At 44.1% G+C, this 20,811-nt stretch overlaps 1 protein-coding gene across 5 annotated transcripts in view; it reads left to right on the forward strand.

Annotated features, from left to right (window-relative positions):
- The window catches only part of LOC141100311 (uncharacterized), a 99,821-nt gene that overhangs the window by 75,546 nt on the left and 3,464 nt on the right, over positions 1–20,811 (forward strand). For all 5 annotated transcript variants that reach the window (XM_073588699.1, XM_073588696.1, XM_073588698.1 and 2 more), the window contains exons 4-15: positions 139–514; positions 790–921; positions 7,017–7,097; positions 7,453–7,565; positions 7,655–7,713; positions 12,270–12,359; positions 12,476–12,519; positions 13,271–13,440; positions 16,012–16,082; positions 16,616–16,761; positions 17,107–17,251; positions 17,437–17,580. In XM_073588699.1, coding sequence (XP_073444800.1) covers positions 139–514; positions 790–921; positions 7,017–7,097; positions 7,453–7,565; positions 7,655–7,713; positions 12,270–12,359; positions 12,476–12,519; positions 13,271–13,440; positions 16,012–16,082; positions 16,616–16,761; positions 17,107–17,251; positions 17,437–17,580 — 1,571 coding nt within the window. The remainder of the gene's footprint in view (positions 1–138; positions 515–789; positions 922–7,016; positions 7,098–7,452; positions 7,566–7,654; positions 7,714–12,269; positions 12,360–12,475; positions 12,520–13,270; positions 13,441–16,011; positions 16,083–16,615; positions 16,762–17,106; positions 17,252–17,436; positions 17,581–20,811) is intronic.

Consider the following 20,811-nt stretch of genomic DNA (forward strand, 5'->3'; position numbering starts at 1 on the left):
ACAAGTATTTTGCAATTTTTTTCCCCTTTTTATGATGATGAAAAAAATTCCTTGAACTGTTGATTGGTTTCTATCCGTATTGGTGACTCCTACATGTCTGTACCAGCAATGGCTAACTCCCGCTTACTCTTATCGTAGCATCCAACCACAAGACGGCTGTAGAAGACGAGGGATTACTGTTTTCCGATACGGGTTTCTGGGCCAAATTGTTAATAGAAGATGATAATTTTGACCAGAAGAATCCACCTTCTCCTTCATCTGTGGACCGTACGCTCCTTCCTCCATCAGAAGAGACCAGAGAAGAACTTGTGCTCCTGCATGATGGAGACATGCTCATGGAGGACCATGATGAAGATGGCGCTCATCTGCTGTGTCAGGGCTGCCAAGGAAAGGAACATGTGGCCAGCAGATTTCCATCAAAAGATAAAACGGAAGAAAAGGATTGGAAACCTCTGCAGCAATCTCCGGGGATCGAAGTGTCTGATGATGTGTCCACAGATTTGGAGACTTCTGGGTAAGTTCTATGGAAGTGATGACACAACTAAAGGTGACCACACAACTTCATAAGGTGGCTATTTTTCATAACTCCCCCATACGCATGCACTCTCGATTTGGCCGCGTATGTGTCTTCAAGCCGCTGTACCTGGAAGCAGGTTATCTCCTGTAGAAATGGTTCCCATTCATTTCTTGCCTCCTTATGGACGTAATCCATGGGTGAAATCCAGGTGCAATATCTGGAAACCTCTACATACCTATATGTGAACACTAAGTAGTTTTTTTGGTTGGCAGGTCTGAGGAGGTGACCTATGTGGAGGCCATAGCCCGGACTCAGGATGTGGAGGCCGCCCGATGTTTGGCATTGAAATTATTCCAGCTGGACGGTTTTGAAAAATCTCAGGTCGCTCCCTACCTGCAGAAAAAGTAAGGCAAAGGACAGCAGTCTCACAGCATGCCCATAGGCTACGCAACAGACAGTTCTGATCATGTCGGACGAGCCCTTCCTGGGGAAACATTGCCCCTCTTAAGAGTTGGTTTTGGAGAAGTTGCTTATGAGCCTAGGCAGGAGAAAGTAGTCGCTGTCCAGCACACACTACGCTAAATAGCTGTGACATGGTGGGACGAGCAAGGACCTCCACAGCGAGACAGCAGCGCTCCATTGTGACAGATAGCAGACCTTCCCAAGTATCAGACAGCCCTATTGATGTGCTCTAGGTTCTCTGCAATGAGTCATAAAGGAAAAAGACAGATCCTATTTCTGTTGTAAGAATTAACACTTCCTACGGTCAGGACTAATCATTTCAGGAACATAATTGGTAGCCACAGTTATTTCCTTATCGGTTCTCATCACATGTATGATCACATTTAAAGGGGTTGTCCAAGAGACGGCCGCTGTCACTTGTTTTAGGCTACAACCTGTCCTAGTGTGTCCGTGCCACCCTGAAGAAACGCTGCTCGAGACATGCATCTCGGCTGGCAGGCTGCGGAGCAGCATCCTGAACTAATCTGCTCACTCCACCTGACAGGTTTACAATGGGACACGGACCAGGAAGAAAAAGCCGGTGTGCACTCCTCCCCTCTCTGCTGTAAGCGGTAAACCGCATAATAATAATCTTTATTTATGTAGCGCCAACATATTCCGCTGCGCTTTACAGTTCAACAGTTCATATACAGTTGTGGCCAAAAGTATGGACACCCCTGCAATTCTGTCAGATAATACTCAGTTTCTTCCTGAAAATGATTGCAAACACAAATTCTTTGTTATTATTATCTTCATTTAATTTGTCTTAAATGAAAAAACACAAAAAGAATTGTCCTAAAGCCAAATTGGATATAATTCCACACCAAACATAAAAAAGAGGGTGGACAAAAGTATTGGCACTGTTCGAAAAATCATGTGATGCTTCTCTAATTTGTGTAATTAACAGTACCTATAACTTACCTGTGGCACCTAACAGGTGTTGGCAATAACTAAATCACACTTGCAGCCAGTTGACATGGATTAAAGTTGACTCAACCTCTGTCCTGTGTCCTTGTGTGTACCACATTGAGCATGGAGAAAAGAAAGAAGACCAAAGAACTATCTGAGGACTTGAGAAACCAAATTGTGAGGAAGCATGAGCAATCTCAAGGCTACAAGTCCATCTCCAAAGACCTGAATGTTCCTGTGTCTACCGTGCGCAGTGTCATCAAGAAGTTTAAAGCCCATGGCACTGTGGCTAACCTCCCTAGATGTGGACGGAAAAGAAAAATTGACAAGAGATTTCAACGCAAGATTGTGCAGATGTTGGATAAAAAACCTCGACTAACATCCAAACAAGTTCAAGCTGCCCTGCAGTCCGAGGATACAACAGTGTCAACCTGTACTATCCGTCAGCGTCTAAATGAAAAGGGACTGTATGGTAGGAGACCCAGGAAGGCCCCACTTCTTACCCCGAGACATAAAAAAGCCAGGCTGGAGTTTGCCAAAACATACCTGAAAAAGCCTAAAACGTTTTGGAAGAATGTTCTCTAGTCAGATGAGACAAAAGTAGAGCTTTTTGGGCAAAGGCATCAACGTAGAGTTTACAGGAGAAAAAAAGAGGCATTCAAAGAAAAGAACAAGGTCCCTACAGTCAAACATGGCGGAGGTTCCCTGATGTTTTGGGGTTGCTTTGCTGCCTCTGGCACTGGACTGCTTGACCGTGTGCATGACATTATGAAGTCAGAAGACTACCAACAAATTTTGCAGCATAATGTAGGGCCCAGTGTGAGAAAGCTGGGTCTCCCTCAGAGGTCATGGGTCTTCCAGCAGGACAATGACCCAAAACACACTTCAAAAAGCACTAGAAAATGGTTTGAGAGAAAGCACTGGACACTTCTAAGGTGGCCAGCAATGAGTCCATACCTGAATCCCATAGAACATCTGTGGAGAGATCTAAAAATGGCAGTTTGGAGAAGGCACCCTTCTAATATCAGGGACCTGGAGCAGTTTGCCAAAGAAGAATGGTCTAAAATTCCAGCAGAGCATTGTAAGAAACTCATTGATGGTTACCGGAAGCGGTTGGTCGCAGTTATTTTGGCTAAAGGTTGTGCAACAAAGTATTAGGCTGAGGGTGCCAATACTTTTGTCCTGCCCATTTTTGGAGTTTTGTGTGAAATGATCAATGTTTTGCTTTTTGCTTCATTCTCTTTTGTATTTTTTTCATTTAAGACAAATTAAATGAAGATAATAATACCAAAGAATTTGTTTGCAATCATTTTCATGAAGAAACTGAGTATTATCTGACAGAATTGCAGGGGTGTCAATACTTTTGGCCACAACTGTACAAGTCATAAGTAACAACGTTAAAGATAATAATACAATAATTAAAGCAAAATAATGACGAGCCTGCCCATAAGAGCTTACAATCTACAATGAGGTGGGGGGAGACAAAGTACAGGGGCTTATTTACAATGATGGTCCAGCCATCTGGAGAGAATGGAGATAGCTAAAGGCTGCATGAGGTTATCACCAGCTAGTATGTGTGGTGTTTTTGGGTGCAATGCAGTGATAGGCCGCTCTAAGTCTTGGAGTCGGGAGTGGGAGGTACGGATTAGTGCAGATGTTAGTCGAAAGTTGTCTGCGGAGCGTAACAAGCAGTTAGGTCGATAAACCGAAATGAGGGAGGAGATGAAATGGGGTGCCGCACTGTGGAGAGTTTTGTGGGTGAGAACAAGCAGTTTAAATTGGATCCTATAATAAATGGGCAGTCCGTGCAATGACTGGTGAAGAGCGGGCGTGTCCGAGTACCGATTAGCCGGATGGACGACCCTGACTGCTGCATTAAGGATGGACTGGAGAGGGAAAGTCAAGTGAGGGGGAGGCCAGTAAATAGAGCATTACAGTAGTCCAGGCGGGATTGGATCAGGGCGACAGGGTTTTCATTGTTTCCATGGAGAGAAAAGGGCGGATTCTAGAGATGTTCTTTTGGTGTAAGCTGCAAGAGCGGGCAAGAGATTGTATATGGGATGTGAAGGAGAGATTGGTGTAAAAAGTAACACCAAGACAGCACGCCTGCTGCCGGGGTGTTATTATGGTGCCACCCACTGAGATGGAAATGTCAGATTTAGGGAGGTTAGTAGACAGCAGTAGCAGAAGTAGTTCAGTTTTGGAAAGGTTGAGTTTCAGATAGAGAGTGGACATGATATTGGAGACTGCGGACAGAAAGTCACTGGCGTTCTGTAGTACAGAGGGGGTAAGGTCGGGGGAAGACGTATATAGTTGTGTGTCATCAGCATAAAGATGGTACCGAAAGCCAAATCTGCTGATGTTCTGTCCAATTGGGGCCGTGTAGAGAGAGAAGAGAAGGGGGCCAAGGACTGAGCCCTGTGGTACCCCAACAGCGAGAGGAAGAGGAGATGATGTGGAGCAAGCGAACAAGACACTGAAGGAGCGGTCAGAGAGATAGGCAGAGAACCAGGAGAGAGCAGTGTCCTTAATGCCTAGTGACTGGTGCCTAGAGAGTAGGAGACGGTCGTCAACAGTGTCGAAAGGTGCAGAAAGGTCGTGAAGAATGAGCAGAGAGTGGTCACCGTTACGTTTTGCTGTCCGAAGGTCATTGGTCACTTTGGTGAGTGCAGTTTCTGTGGAATTTAGGGAGCGGAAGCCGGACTGTGAAGGGTCTAGGAGGGAGTGAGTGGAGAGGTAACGGAAAAGGCTGAAGTAGACTAGGCGCTCCAAGAGTTTAGAGATGATGGGGAGATTGGAGACTGGTCTGTAGATATTTGTGCAGGATGGGTCGAGAGGTTTTTTTTAATAATGGAGTAATGATATAGTGTTTGAAGGAGGAGGAAAAGATACCAGAGGAGAGGGAAGATTGTAGTTAGGTGAGTAGTGACGACTGGAGGAGATGTGAGGGAATGGGGTCAGTAGTGGCTGTAGTAGGATGAGAAGAAGAGAGGAGCCTGGAGACTTTCTGTGATTGGATAAAATGTGGAGAGTGAGCCAGGGGAGATGCAGGGAGGGGTGGGAGTCAAAGCACTTGGCTGGGAGCGGATTTCCAGACAGATATTTCCTATTTTCTCTGTGAAGTGTGAGGCAAGGTCATCAGCACAGATGTCTGTAATAGGGGCCAGTGTTTTCGGACTGAGTGAAAGGTGTCAAAGTTTTTTGGGTTGATAGATAATGAGGAGATCAGGGTGGTGAAGTAAGTCTGTTTGGTGGAGCAAGGAGACTTTCAGAGGGTCTTTTTTTTTTTTTTCCCTTTTTCTTCCTTCTCCGTGACCCATTTTAAACCTGTCAGGCTGAGTGAGCGGATAAGTTGTTTATTCACGCCAATACTCCTCAGCCTGTCAGTCGAGACCCATGTCCCAAGCAGTGCTTATTTAGGCTGCAACTTCGTCCTAGGACGTGTTGAAGCCTGAGACAGTTAACACAGGCCATCTTAGTTCTTGGAAAACTTTTTTAGGCATCTGTAGATATCTAATTTTGTATCCCCCAAAAGGCCGGAATAGTTTCTCTTTTTAGGCCTCCTGAGTGTGATACTAGGGTCAATGAGCTCTCCAAGCGCATGTACTGTCTTTGTACTTCTGTTTGCCCACCCCTTCAGTGTCAAAGAGAAAGGGCGAAACTGCAGCTGCATCCCCTTCCTCCCCCTCCTCTTTTCTACTGTTAGACTTTGGAGGCCAGAAAGGATCTAAGCATTTGCACACTAGGAAGTAGATATGGATTGCTGGAAGGTGAGGGAGATGTCACGTCCCAGATGTAAAAAAAAACAAAAAAAAACGAAATTAGGTTCGTGGAGTCCATTATATACGGAATCTTGCAAAATAATAATGACCAGTACACGTTAATGACGTGGGGTCAACTACTACATTATATATAATAAAAAGGAAACCCTGACACTGTACCTATGAGATAAAATGGCCTCTGAGTTTTATTAAGAGTTAAATATAGCTTTAACAATCCACCTAATTACATTTGGAGCTCGGCCAGAACATTTCAAGCTCGTAATAACCATAGACCATAAAAAAATTACCCAATAATTCAGTCCATGCGTAACGCTGGATAACAGGAGCCTGTAATGGGCCCAAGACAGCAAAGGGGTCTATGAAGAAATAGGGAGGGTCTTCAGCCTTCTTAAAAGGGATTTGTAAGCCAAGGTTCTTTTCCCTCCACAGGAATGAACCAGGGCGATAGTCACACTTAACAAGCCGCAGCAGGAAGATTCTGGGGGGTCGCCACTGAACCCGTTCATAGCCGTAAAATAGAGATCAATTTAATTAATAATTATTAGCTTAAAGGGGGTTTCCACTTTAACAAAAGTGGACCCCATAAGCTTTTATTTCTGTAAACTAAAATCAGAGCAGTTAGTCTCTGTCCGGGCGTCCTGCTCCAGCCCCCCATCACTGTTCCGGGGTCAGAGTTTTGGCTGCAGCGGTGATGTCACATGGCCAGCACTGCAACCAATCACTGAGGGGGCGGCTCGTGCTGTCTACATCGGCAGAGCCAATGAGTTTAATGATTGGCTGCAGCGGTGATGTCACATGGCCAGCACTGCAACCAATCACTGAGGGGGCGGCTCGTGCTGTCTACATCGGCAGAGCCAGTGAGTTTAATGATTGGCTTCAGCAGTGATGTCACATGGCCAGCACTGCAACCAATCACTGAGCGAGGCGGCTCGTGCTGTCTACATCGGCAGAGCCAGTGAGTTTAATGATTGGCTGCAGCAGTGATGTGAGCTGTTGACCTGACATCACCGCTGCAGCCAATACAGCAGACGAGCCACGTTATTGGACCCAGGAAGGATTACAACCTGATCTGATATGGTGTGTATATAAAAGCTTTAGGTTCCAGTGGGAAAATTCCTTTAAATAAAACACTACTTGCTTTACGGGCGGGAGAGAAGTGGCCATAATCCCATGTGCCTCCTTGTCCTTAAAGTGGCAGTCGGAGGCTGTCATTAGGGGAGATCATCTTCCCCCTCGGCCTGTGTGTAGAGAAGTAAGTGATCTGTATGGCGGAATATGGGCTAATAATACGTCTTCGTTCTGTTCAGCAATGACTTCAGTGCCTTGGTGGCTGAGGAATACCTTGCACTTTTCGACTTCGCAGGGAAAAGCCTGGATGCGGCTCTCAGGTGAGACACCATTTTTTTTTATTTTGCAATTACATTTTTTTTCATATTTTTGGGGGGTTTTACTCTTTAGAAAGTTTGGACGGTGCCATAAATTTATACATACGGTCATAGAAAACACAAAATCGGATCCTCCTTTACTGCATCACTGAGCCCCCTGCCTCCCATAGATCCTGTATGTAAACGCTGAACCCCGGGTTGCCCTGTCCGTAGCTCCTAAGAAGGAGGCAGTCACATAATTTGGCCTTGTTTTGCATGGACCAGTGATTAGTAAATTTGTAGGCTGCGTATCTCTGCGTATTCCAGTCTGCATTCTATCCCTATAGATATGAGGGTCACATCACTTTCCACAATTTAGGTCTCTGCTGCAAGAGCTGGTACTGACTGGCGAAACACAGGAGCGAGAGCGGGTCCTCTACCACTTCTCCAAACGCTTCCACCACTGCAACCCTAAGGATTTCCGATCCGCAGGTGAGTGATCCCGGTATTTGGACCGTATAGATCATGTTCTGGTCATTCGTGATCCGGAGCGGAGCTCATCAGATGTCATTGTATTTCAGATGCTGTTCACACTATGACCTGTGCCCTCATGCTGCTCAATTCAGATCTACACGGACAGGTAATACGCATGTGATACTGACCTGTCTATTAGATCTGTGTGGTTGTAAGTGCACATGGAGAAGGCTTCTGTAAGGCGCCGGTCACACAGATACGTGTAGCCTCCAATATCAGATTGCTGGAGGTCTGACAGCTTTCATGGTGGCTGGATGTGCCCAGTGTACAGAACTGGAAAGTGGCTCAGCTCCCATTCACTTCAGTAGGAGCTGAGCAGCACCCGAGATCTGCCGCTACACTGTGCACGGAGATGTGTGTTGTAAATTGTGTACATCCAGCCGCCACTAGAGCTGCAGATAGGTGACTGAGTGCCGAGAGTGGGTGATCAATATTTGTCCCGGAAAGCCTCTGGTTCTGCTAATGAAGGCATCGGCTGCCAGAGAGATATCCCCCTATACATCTAAGAAGCCAGTCGTGTCAGGAGCTCCCTACTGACGTTTGTGTTCTATGCAAGATGGAGGTAAGGCTGGTCCCCCCGGATTTACAGTACTGTGCAAAAGCTTAAGTTTGAGCCATTTTTTCCACACCTGCCTAAGATTATCTTGAAGAATAGAAGAATGGTTTATTTTTAGCAATTACCAAAATTCAAAGTGAATAAATAAAAGGGAAATTAAATCTGATCAATATTTGCTGTGACCGCACTTCGCCTGACAAAGTGTCACTTCTAGGTACTTGTTGCTTGCACACAGGTTTTGAAGGATCTCAGCAGAGAGTTTTTTCCAAACATCTTGGAGAACTAACCACAGATCTACTGTGGATGTCGCTTGTACAAATCCTTCTGTCTCTTCATGTGATCCCAGACAGACTGGAGGAAGATGTGATCAGAGCTCTGTGTGAGGCATATCATCACTTCCAGGATGTCTTGTTCTTTACACTGAAGATAGTTCTTAATAACATTGGCTGTATGTTTGGGGTCATTTTCCTGCTGCAGAATAAATTTGGAGCCAGACGCCTCCCTGATGGTATAACATGATGGATAAGTGTCTGCCTGTAGTTGTCAGTATTGGGCACACCATTAGTCCTGACCAATTCCCCAACTTCATTGGCTGAAATGCAGCCTCAAACTTCCAATGACCCTCCACCATGTTTCACTGCTCCTGCAGAAACTCATTGCTGGTCTGCTCTCCAGCCCTTGGTGAACAAACTGCTTTCTGTTACAGGCAAATATTTCACATTTTGACTTATCAGTCCAGAGCCAAGGCTGGCATTTTTCTGCACCTCAGTTCCTATATTTTTTACATAATTGCATTGTTCGGTTTTGTTTCCATGTGGAAGGTATGACTTTTTGGCCGCAATTCTTCCATGAAGACCACTTCTGGACAGACTTTTGGTGTATCTGGGTCTCACTGGTTGCTGTTAAATCTGAACTGATGGCACTGCTGGACATCTTGCAGTTTTGAAGGGAAGTAGCCATGTAGTGTCCTTCAGCTGCTGCATTAAGTTTCCTTGGCTGACCACTAGGTCATTCCTCAACGTTGCCAATTTCTTGGTGCTTCCTTAAAAGATCCTGAAGAGCACATCTTGGTATTCCAGTCTTCTTTGGAATCTTTGCCTGGGAGAGACTTTGCTGATGCAGTGTAACTACCTTTCGTTTTATTTTTGCGCTCAGTCTTGCCATGATGTATGATCTGTGCCATGAAACTCTTCCACAACCTCACCTTTGTAGCGGAGTTCAACTGTTCCTCACCCAGCTTTTTACGCCTCTTGCAACTTTTACTGATTGAGTTAATGACAACTTATATATGAAAATGATGATAATTATTACCTGTTTGGTGTATTTGTTTACACATACACTTGACTGAAATCTTACAAAGTACCTGAGTTTGTGTAAATGTGGCTAGAAGAATTGAGGCTGTTTTGGAGGAAAATATCGGTCACAACAAATATTGATTTTATAACAGCACAATGGCATGTGACGCGCCTTGCAGGAAAATTGCAGGATGACCACCATGCAACGTAATATTATTCTAGTGAAAAAAGTCACAGGCGACTTTATGACTGTGCAAAAAAGCCATCATGAAGCAATCTGCCTCAGTTATTGGTGTCATGAGTCTAGTGCAGAAAAACTGCATAAAAAGCGTGTCTTACCAGAGGTTAATGTAGAAGCGGCTGCTCTAGCTGGAATCTGTACACTGATAAATGAGAAAATTGTGAATGAATCAATGATTGCATCTTATCTAGACTCAAGGGAAACTATATCCTACAGTCATGGCCAAAAGTATTGACACCCCTGCAATTCTGTCAGATAATACTCAGTTTCTTCCTGAAAATGATTGCAAACACAAATTCTTTGGTATTATTATCTTCATTTAATTTGTCTTAAATGAAAAAACACAAAAAGAATTGTCCTAAAGCCAAATTGGATATAATTCCACACCAAACATAACAAAGAGGGTGGACAAAAGTATTGGCACTGTTCGAAAAATCATGTGATGCTTCTCTAATTTGTGTAATTAACAGCACCTATAACTTACCTGTGGCACCTAACAGGTGTTGGCAATAACTAAATCACACTTGCAGCCAGTTGACATGGATTAAAGTTGACTCAACCTCTGTCCTGTGTCCTTGTGTGTACCACATTGAGCACGGAGAAAAGAAAGAAGACCAAAGAACTGTCTGAGGACTTGAGAAACCAAATTGTGAGGAAGCATGAGCAATCTCAAGGCTACAAGTCCATCTCCAAAGATCTGAATGATCCTGTGTCTACCGTGCACAGTGTCATCAAGAAGTTTAAAGCCCATGGCACTGTGGCTAACCTCCCTAGATGTGGCCGGAAAAGAAAAATTGACAAGAGATTTCAACGCAAGATTGTGTGGATGTTGGATAAAGAACCTCCACTAACATCCAAACAAGTTCAAGCTGCCCTGCAGTCCGAGGGTACAATGGTGTCAATCCGTACTATCCGTCGGCATCTGAATGAAAAGGGACTGTATGGTAGGAGACCCAGGAAGACTCCACTTCTTACCCCGAGACATAAAAAAGAAAAAAGCCAGGTTGGAGTTTGCCAAAACTTACCTGAAAAAGCCTAAAACATTTTGGAAGAATGTTCTCTGGTCGGATGAGACAAAAGTAGAGCTTTTAGGGCAAAAGCATCAACATAGAGTTTACAGGAGAAAAAAGAGGCATTCAAAGAAAAGTACACGGTCCCTACAGTCAAACATGGCGGAGGTTCCCTGATGTTTTGGGGTTGCTTTGCTGCCTCTGGCACTGGACTGCTTGACTGTCTGCATGGCATTATGAAGTCAGAAGACTACCAACAAATTTTGCAGCATAATTTAGGGCCCAGTGTGAGAAAGCTGGGTCTACCTCAGAGGTCATGGGTCTTCCAGCAGGACAATAACCCAAAACACACTTCAAAAAGCACTAGAAAATTGTTTGAGAGAAAGCACTGGAGACTTCTAAGGTGGCCAGCAATGAGTCCAGACCTGAATCCCATAGAACACCTGTGGAGAGATCTAAAAATGGCAGTTTGGAGAAGGCACCCTTCAAATATCAGGGACCTGGAGTAGTTTGCCAAAGAAGAATGGTCTAAAATTCCAGCAGAGCATTTTAAGAAACTCATTGATGGTTACCGGAAGTGGTTGGTCGCAGTTATTTTGGCTAAAGGTTGTGCAACCAAGTATTAGGCTGAGGGTGCCAATACTTTTGTCCGGCCCATTTTTGGAGTTTTGTGTGAAATGATCAATGTTTTGCTTTTTGCTTCATTCTCTTTTGTGTTTTTTCATTTAAGACAAATTAAATGAAGATAATAATACCAAAGAATTTGTGTTTGCAATCATTTTCAGGAAGAAACTGAATATTATCTGACAGAATTGCAGGGGTGTCAATACTTTTGGCCATGACTGTATATGTTTTATCTTTAGAAATAAAATTTATTATTATTACCTACTTTTTTCGAAACCTCTTAAAAGGAACCTGCACAATTGCAGTCAGCAATTCCGCGGCATAAAACTTACCTGGTTGCAATCATGTCCATGGTTCGGGCACAAGGAATTTAGTAGCACGTTCACTTGACGTGATCCAATACTCTGGTGTGATTCAATTGAAAGGGTTTTCAGAGATTTTGACATTGCTGGTCTTTTTTGATTAGTCTTACTGCTGGCACCTCCACGATCTGCTGATTGAAGGGACTGCGGCTCTTCAGCGAGTGCTACCGTCTTGTCTGTCAGGTGCAGTGCTGCACAATAATCTGTGGCGATGCATGGCATTACTGTTCACTTCCATTTACTTAAATGGGGCTGAGGTGTAATTCGCTTCAGTGTTCGGAGCTCATGGTACCGCCATGGCCACGTTAATCACCCCATCTGTGGAGGGGTCTGTGGAGGGGCCAGCAGTCAGACACACACCAATCTGATATTATTGTTGTATCCTAAGGATTGATCATCAATATCTAAATGTCAGAAAACTCCTTTAAACGTGTGACTATCTTTGCACAATATTAGTTGTCGGTTCTTACAATGACCCTTCACGTTGACCACCATCACATGCTTTTCCACATTGGACAGTATAACATTTAACCAGGTGCAGTGTTCTGATTTCCGACAACTTTCCTTTCTGCAGAATATCGGGAAGAGTATGACATTACAAGAATTCATTAATAACCTTGATGGGATGAACGATGGGACCAGTTTTCCTCGGGAGCTCCTGAAGGTAAAGAACTGCTCTTTCTTTTTTTTTTTTTTTTAACCGGAGACACTATGTATGCGTGCACATTTTCATTATTGTGTCATTTATGCACCATATGACCCTATTTTCTTTTCTTGTAGGGCTTCTACAACTCGATCCGAACGGAGAAGTTGGAATGGGCAATGTGAGTAGACCTAAAACAAATTCACCATAGCCTCTTTCAATTTATTTCCAAGCCAATTGTCTTATATACGTCATATAAGGAGACAGGTCTGGCTCTGCTGTCCGATGTGTGGCTACAAAAGAAAGTTGGCCCTGGTGGGGGAGTGTATTGCATGGTCAACATTGGGATGTACAGACGTCCTAAGTCCAGCAAATAAGAGCTATTTGGTAGACCCAGTAATAGGGTGTGCAAACATGAGATAATCTTATGGGACAAGCCATTATAAAGGGGCTTTGCCCAATCGAAATTGTTCTATACAATAGAACAATGGCACCTAGTCCTATTGTGTGTATGTATCCAGCTCCGTTATATCTTAAGTATCTCTTGTATATGTTCCTTGCTTATATAGCGCCAACATATACCACATCCCTGTACAGAAATCGTCACTGTCCCTATTGGGGCTCACAATCTAAGTTGCGAGAGTGGGAGGAAACCCAGGCAAACACGGGGAGAGCATACAAACTCCTTGCAGATGTTTCCTTGGTGAGATTTGAATCCAGGACCCCAGTGCTGCAGTGCTAACCACTGAGCCACCGTGCTACCTCATCACCAACATAACAAATGATTATACAGAAAGTGTCTTAGTGGCTAAAGTAGAGGCACGGTTATCCGTCTGGATTCGATCATTATCTCCTTCCTACAGACTGCTGTCACATCCATGTTTTTACCTTTCTCTCCCCCTCGTGTTGCTGACCTGCTTATTGTTGTTTAGGAGTGAAGAAAAGCTAACAAACCCTCTGCTCACAAGACCGGAGAGCATGATGTCTATCCGAAAAAAGAGCAATCCTTTCCTGGACATACCCGCTCCCAACCCTGATGATCCAGTATACAAGCAAGGGATGCTGTGCCGGAAAGTACACGCTGATACCGACGGAAAGAAAAGTGAGTCAGCGCCTGGTTATAGGCCTATGTGTATAACCATCAGACTCCCTCCTACTATAGGAGCAAAAGAGAATATGACCATATACAGGACTGAGAACCTTTTAGCAGGTGGGGGAAAATATGCTGCAAACGAAGAATAATTTTTAAAAAATAGAAGTGTTAACTGGGTTGTACGCTACTCGGACAACCCCTTCTCAATCCCTATGTTTCCACCTTTTAAAATATTAACGCTTATACTCTCCTCCAGTACTTGCTCCATTCCAGCGTTGTCGGCACAGGTTCTCGCGAGGATCACATTGTTGCATAACGCAATCTCTTTGACCAATCAGCAGCCGGTTCACTCTCCCTGCCATTGCATGCTTTACTGCTGGAATGGCGCTGGCAACGCAATTGAGTATAAGTGTTATTATTTACTAGGGCACACATATGTATTGAGAAGAGGTGACTTGAGTAGTGGACAACCCCTTTTAATAGTTTATTTTTAACAGTTAACAAAATGCAAAGTGAGTGTACAAAAGAGAAATCTAAATCCCATCAATATTTTGGTGTGGCCGCCCTTTGCCTGTGAAGCAGCATCACATCTCCAAGATGCACTTGTAATTTTGAAGGAACTTCACAGAGAGATTGTTCCAAACATCTTGGAGAACTAACCACAAAACTTCTGTGGATGTCGCTTGTGCAAATCCTTCTGTCTCTTCATTTAATCTTAGACTGGATGATGTTGAGATTAGGGGTCTATGGAGGCCATATCATCACTTCCAGGACTCCTCCTTGCTCTTCTGAAAATAGTTCTACCTGGCATTTTCTGTATGTTTGGCGTCCTTGTCCTGCTGCAGAATAAATTTGGAGCCAATCAGACGCCTCCCTGTTAGTATTACTTGATGGATGAGTATCTGCCTGTATTTCGTAACTTGGAGGACAGCATTAATCCTGACCAAATCCATTTGAGCCCTGGAGGTGATAACCCAGCTCCGCAGAGCCCTGATCCAGTCTTTCTGGGATCACTTGAAAAGACAGAAGGACATGTACAAGCGACAGCCACAGAAGATCTGTGGTTAGTTCTCTAAGATGTTTGGAACAATCTCCCTGCTGAGATCCTTTAGAAACTGCAAGTGACAAGTACTGAGAAAAGGTGATGCTGTTTTGAAGACAAAGGACAGTCACACCAAATATTGATTTTGATTTAGATTTCTCAGTTGTTCATTCACTTTGCTTTTTGTTAATTGATAAAAATGCCCTATTAACCTTTCTATTTCTTAAATCATTCTCGCTTTGTAGCATTTTTTTCCACAGCTGCCTAAAACTTTTGCATGCTACTGTATGTAAAAAAAAAAAAAAAAAATTTAGCTGCAGCTTAGTTTCCTCCTCTTCATCTTGTGACACTGTAGGGAACAAAATGGAGCAAGAAGTTTAGCTCCTCTTTTCCCTGTACAATCCCAGGTGGATCCAATGCACGGATTTCTAGGCGCACAAGATTGACTGACTAATTTACAAAAACAAATTCTAGCATCTAGTTCTTTGCCCTTTTAAGACAAATCTAGTTAAAATTGCCGGCTTTCTAGTGTTGTACGGTGACTACCAAGGTTTGTAAAATGGTGAAATAAAGAGTAATACTTTTGACAAGGCAAAGAACTGGACTCCGGGGTTTGTTAGGGAAGTGACTGCGGCTTGTACTGAGCGCCGTGCCCCCCGATCCCCTGACATTAACCTGCTTTTTTTATTCCATTTCCGTATTATTTTCTGAAGGGGGAAGTAATGTAATATCTAGTGCACAAAGAAAATTCTCCTTAACGAGTATCTAAGTGTTTAAGTGGATTTTTTTCATACATCTACTTTTGTAGGCACTTTAAATGCCTGTAGATCAATGGTGGTCTGTCTGGGTCCTGAGACCTCCCCCCCCCCCCCATCCCAACGGCTGAGAAAGGCAGAGATAACGAGGCAGGAGCGCAGCTCCACTGCCTGAGCAAGTTGGCGGAGTGGATCATGGGATTCACTAAAAAGTCATAGGCCGCTATGTGCGCTGCTGCCTCCTTAGTTGCACACTTCTCAGCCATCTTCCGAGCGATTGGTGAGGGTCCCACTTCTGAGACCCCCTCCGATCTACTGACACTGATCTATAGGAACACAAATAAAGTGCCTACAAAATATTTAAAAAAAAAAAAAGCATGTAAACCATGTAGTTACTCATTGTCCGCTACTCTGTCAACTTTTTCTGAATCTCTGTTTGAACTCACGTGAGCTCCAGAAAATTCTACAGGTAACAACTGTTTTTGTTTTCATAGATTTTTTCCCCTTCAGCCATTGCTCCCACATAAGCCTACTGCTCACATTAGTGTCACAGCTTCTGTTATTAGCACAGTCATGTTGGCTATAACAGATCTGTGTCCAAAGGGTTAAGGACAAATTGTAAATGGCCCCCATTAGCTTTGATGGGGATAGTCGGGGGTCCTAGCATTTTGAGCAGCAACATTAGTCTTGTTGTTTTGTTATTTTGCTTACATGCACATTATATGATATTGGAGCCGTTACCTAGAATTCTGTGTATCACACCTTGTTCTTGTATCATTATAGCTCCATGGGGGAAAAGAAGCTGGAAATCCTTTCACGCTGTGTTAAAGGGGATGCTGATCTTCTTGTTAAAGGTGAGACATCTACCAAAAAGGAAAAACGGATGTCCTCTAGTTGCCGCCTTTGCGAAATGCAATGAATAACTAAACTTTAAGAAATATATATATCCACATATCAGAACTTTTGATTGGTAAGGACTCCGACGGAGGGGCAGCAGGGGCTCAGCAGACCCTCGGAGCACCGATGGACCACCTGTGAGTCCATACCCATTCCGCATGCTCTTTCTGTGATGGCTGAGAGTTTCTGCGATTGGTAAGGGGCTGAGGATCAGGCCGGCCATCGATCAAAACTTCTGACATTTCAAAAGTTTTTAAAAAAGTTTAATCACCCTTTAAAGTGATCCACCCAGTTATGATATATGAAAAGGCTGCTGGTATTGGTGGGAGTGCTGTGCCGCTCATCAGTAACCAACACAAAGGGGCTGCAGGGGCGCACTGGGACATTTCTTCTTATGGTTATTACTGTGTTTTATTTTTGAGGGGCTCAAAAAAAATGATTGTATGTTTTAAGAAAGAATGATCCTGTGTTACACTTCTCTTTTGGGCAGGATGAGTACAGATCGGACTTCCAGTTCCCAGAGGAGGTGATCAGTGTGCACCATTCTCTGGCTGAGAAAGCCAGCGAGTACACCAAGAGGCCGCACGTCTTCCGGCTGCAGACCGCTGACTGGCGGGTATTTCTTTTCCAGACTCAGTAAGTATCGTGCACCCACCTTTTACCGCCACATCCTGAGTCTTATTGTCTATAGGTTCAACCAAATTTTCTATTGAGCCACTCTTACCTCTCGGAGGAGCTTCTGTCCCTCTGTTTTACCACCCGACTCCTCTCTGATCTAAATTTGTGACATCTCTACATGACATTAACTCTTTTCTGAAAGTGCAGTTATATGTACCCACAGTGGCAAGAAAAAAGCCGCCGAGCTCCGTATCGGCACAGACCAGAACAAGACGACGCCAATCAAATGCATGGAAGAAATAAATCCTATTTATTCTTAATCACCTCCACTAATAATGAAATATGTCATCTGCCTCTCATTAGGACGCCCGAAGAGATGAACTCGTGGATCACCCGTATTAACTTGGTGGCCGCCATGTTTTCATCACCGCCATTTCCAGCTGCCGTAGGTTCTCAAAGGAGATTTTACAGACCAATCCTCCCCTCCACTCCGTGCAAACTGGACCTGGTAGGTGCTGATGTAACACTGTAGCCCATCACTTCTGCATGAAGGCTGCAGGCGGCTACCACGGCATCGTCTGTCGGTTCCACAATGGTGGATACAGGAACCAGTATTCATCAAGAGATTAGAGTATGGCGGTGGGATGTGACACGTAATATTAACACTGAGGATGTGTTCTGTCGCCTTCACAGGAAGAGCAGCTTCAGTCCCAAGAATCCTTGATGGACAGGTTTACAGACGACCTGACGGAGCACCAGCGAAATCTTCCAGACTCAAAGAGCAAAACTCGTGAATGGGAGGACTATCATCTGCGCGGAGACTACCTGCGATTTGAGGTGCGGCTTGGATTATTATACATCTCATTACATTTGTGCATGACGGGTTGTCAGATTTCCGACCACGTGAATAGTTCATGGTCAGTGATGAGGACTGTTAGGAGGACGTTCCGACGCCCAATCGTCGCTCCCTTCGCTCTCTTTGGGGCTGCCAGATAAATGCGAGTGCAGCGCTCGGCAGCCCCTTAGGGAATGATGGAGCGACGGTCGAGCGTGCGCACTGTGACTCCATTGTAACGGGGGAATGAGCTCCCCGTTCTGCAGTCAGACACCCCCCATCAATAAGTTATCACCTATGTTATGGATCGGCGATAACTTGTCATTTAATGTGGATATATACAGTGCCTTGCGAAAGTATTCGGCCCCCTGGAACTTTTCAACTTTTTCCCACATATCATGCTTCAAACATAAAGATACCAAATGTAAATTTTTGATAAAGAATCAACAACACGTGGAACACAATTGTGAAGTTGAACGAAATTTATTGGTTATTTTAAATTTTTGTGGAAATTCAAAAACTGAAAAGTGGGGCGTGCAATATTATTCGGCCCCTTTACCTTCAGTGCAGCAAACTCACTCCAGAAGTTCATTGTGGATCTCTGAATGATCCAATGTTGTCCTAACTGACTACTGATGAGAAATATAATCCACCTGTGTGTAATCAAATCTCCATATACAGTACAGACCAAAAGTTTGGACACACCTTCTCATTCAAAGAGTTTTCTTTATTTTCATGACTATGATAATTGTAGATTCACTCTGAAGGCATCAAAACTATGAATTAACACGTGGAATTATATAATTAACAAAAAAGTGTGAAACACCTGAAAATATGTCTTATATTCTAGGTTCTTCAAAGTAGCCACCTTCTGCTTTGATTACTGCTTTGCACACTCTTGGCATTCTCTTGATGAGCTTCAAGAGGTAGTCACCGGAAATGGTTTTCACTTCACAGGTGTGCCCTGTCAGGTTTAATAAGTGGGATTTCTTGCCTTATTAATGGGGTTGGGACCATTAGTTGGGTTGTGCAGAAGTCTGGTGGATACACAGCTGATAGTCCTACTGAATAGACTGTTAGAATTTGTATTATGGCAAGAAAAAAGCAGCTGAGTAAAGAAAAACGAGCGACCATCATTACTTTAAGAAATGACGGTCAGTCAGTCTGAAAAATCGGGAAAACTTTGAAAGTGTCCCCAAGTGCAGTGGCAAAAACCATCAAGCCCTACAAAGAAACTGGCTCACATGAGGACCGCCCCAGGAAAGGAAGACCAAGAGTCACCTCTGCTGCGGAGGATAAGTTCATCCGAGTCACCAGCCTCAGAAATCGCAGGTTAACAGCAGCTCAGATTAGAGACCAGGTCAATGCCACACAGAGTTCTAGTAGCAGACACATCTCTACAACAACTGTTAAGAGGAGACTTTGTGCAGCAGGCCTTCATGGTAAAATAGCTGCTAGGAAACCACTGCTAAGGACAGGCAACAAGCAGAAGAGACTTGTTTGGGCTAAAGAACACAAGGGAATGGACATTAGACCAGTGGAAATCTGTGCTTTGGTCTGACGAGTCCAAATTTGAGATCTTTGCTTCCAACCACCGTGTCTTTGTGCGACGCAGAAAAGGTGAACGGATGGACTCTACATGCCTGGTTCCCACCGTGAAGCATGGAGGAGGAGGTGTGATGGTGTGGGGGTGCTTTGCTGGTGACACTGTTGGGGATTTATTCAAAATTGAAGGCATACTGAACCAGCATGGCTACCACAGCACCTTGCAGCGGCATGCTATGCCATCCGGTTTGCGTTTAGTTGGACCATCATTTATTTTTCAGCAGGACAATGACCCCAAACACACCTCCAGGCTGTGTAAGGGCTATTTGACCAAGAAGGAGAGTGATGGGGTGCTATGCCAGGTGACCTGGCCTCCACAGTCACCAGACCTGAACCCAATCGAGATGGTTTGGGGTGAGCTGGACTGCAGAGTGAAGGCCAAAGGGCCAACAAGTGCTAAGCATCTCTGGGAATTCCTTCAAGACTGTTGGAAGACCATTTCTGGTGACTACCTCTTGAAGCTCATCAAGAGAATGCCAAGAGTGTGCAAAGCAGTAATCAAAGCAAAAGGTGGCTACTTTGAAGAACCTATAATATAAGACATATTTTCAGTTTCACACTTTTTTGTTAATTATATAATTCCACATGTGTTAATTCATAGTTTTGATGCCTTCAGAGTGAATCTACAATTTTCATAGTCATGAAAATAAAGAAAAGTCTTTGAATGAGAAGGTGTGTCCAAACTTTTGGTCTGTACTGTAAATGCACCTGCTCTGTGATAGTCTCAGGGTTCTGTTTGAAGCACAAAGAGCATCATGAAGATCAAGGAACACAACAGGCAGATTCGTGATACTGTTGTGGAGAAGTTTAAAGCCGGATTTGGATACAAAATGATTTCCAAACTTTAAACATCCCAAGGAGCACTGTGCAAGAGATCATATTGAAATGGAAGGAGTGTCATACCACTGCACATCTACCAAGACCCGGCCGTCCCTCTAAACTTTTATCTCAAACAAGGAGAAGACTGACCAGAGATGCAGCCAAGAGGCCCATGATCACTCTGGATGAACTGCAGAGATCTGCAGCTGAGGTGGGACAGTCTGTCCATAGGACAACAATCAGTCGTGCACTGCACAAATCTGGCCTTTATGGAAGAGTGGCAAGAAGAAAGCCATTTCTCAAAGATATCCAGAAAAATTGTTGTTTAAAGTTTGCAACAAGCCTCCTTGGGAGACACATCAAACATGTGGAAGAAGGTGCTCTGGTCAGATGAAACCAAAATTGAACTTTTGGCAACAATGCCAAACGATATGTTTGGCGTAAAGTCAACACAGCTCATCACTCTGAACACACCATCCCCACTGTCAAATATGGTGGTGGCAGCATCATGGATTGGGCCTGCTTTTCTTCAGCAGGGACAGGGAAGATGGTTAAAATTGGTGGGAAGATGGATGGAGCCAAATACAGGACCATTCTTGAAGAAAACCTGTTGGAGTCTGCAAAAGACCTGAGACTGGGACGGAGATTTGTCTTCCAACAAGACAATGATCCCAAACAAAGCAAAATCTACAATGGAATGGTTCACAAATAAACGTATCCAGGTGTTAGAATGGCCAAGTCAAAGTCCAGACCTGAATCCAATCGAGAATCTGTGGAAAGAGCTGAAAACTGCTGTTCACAAACGATCT

Source organism: Dendrobates tinctorius, unplaced genomic scaffold (assembly GCF_039654945.1).
Source record: "Dendrobates tinctorius isolate UK_male_01 unplaced genomic scaffold, ASM3965494v1 ptg000104l, whole genome shotgun sequence".
NCBI classification, from domain to species: Eukaryota; Metazoa; Chordata; class Amphibia; order Anura; family Dendrobatidae; genus Dendrobates; species Dendrobates tinctorius.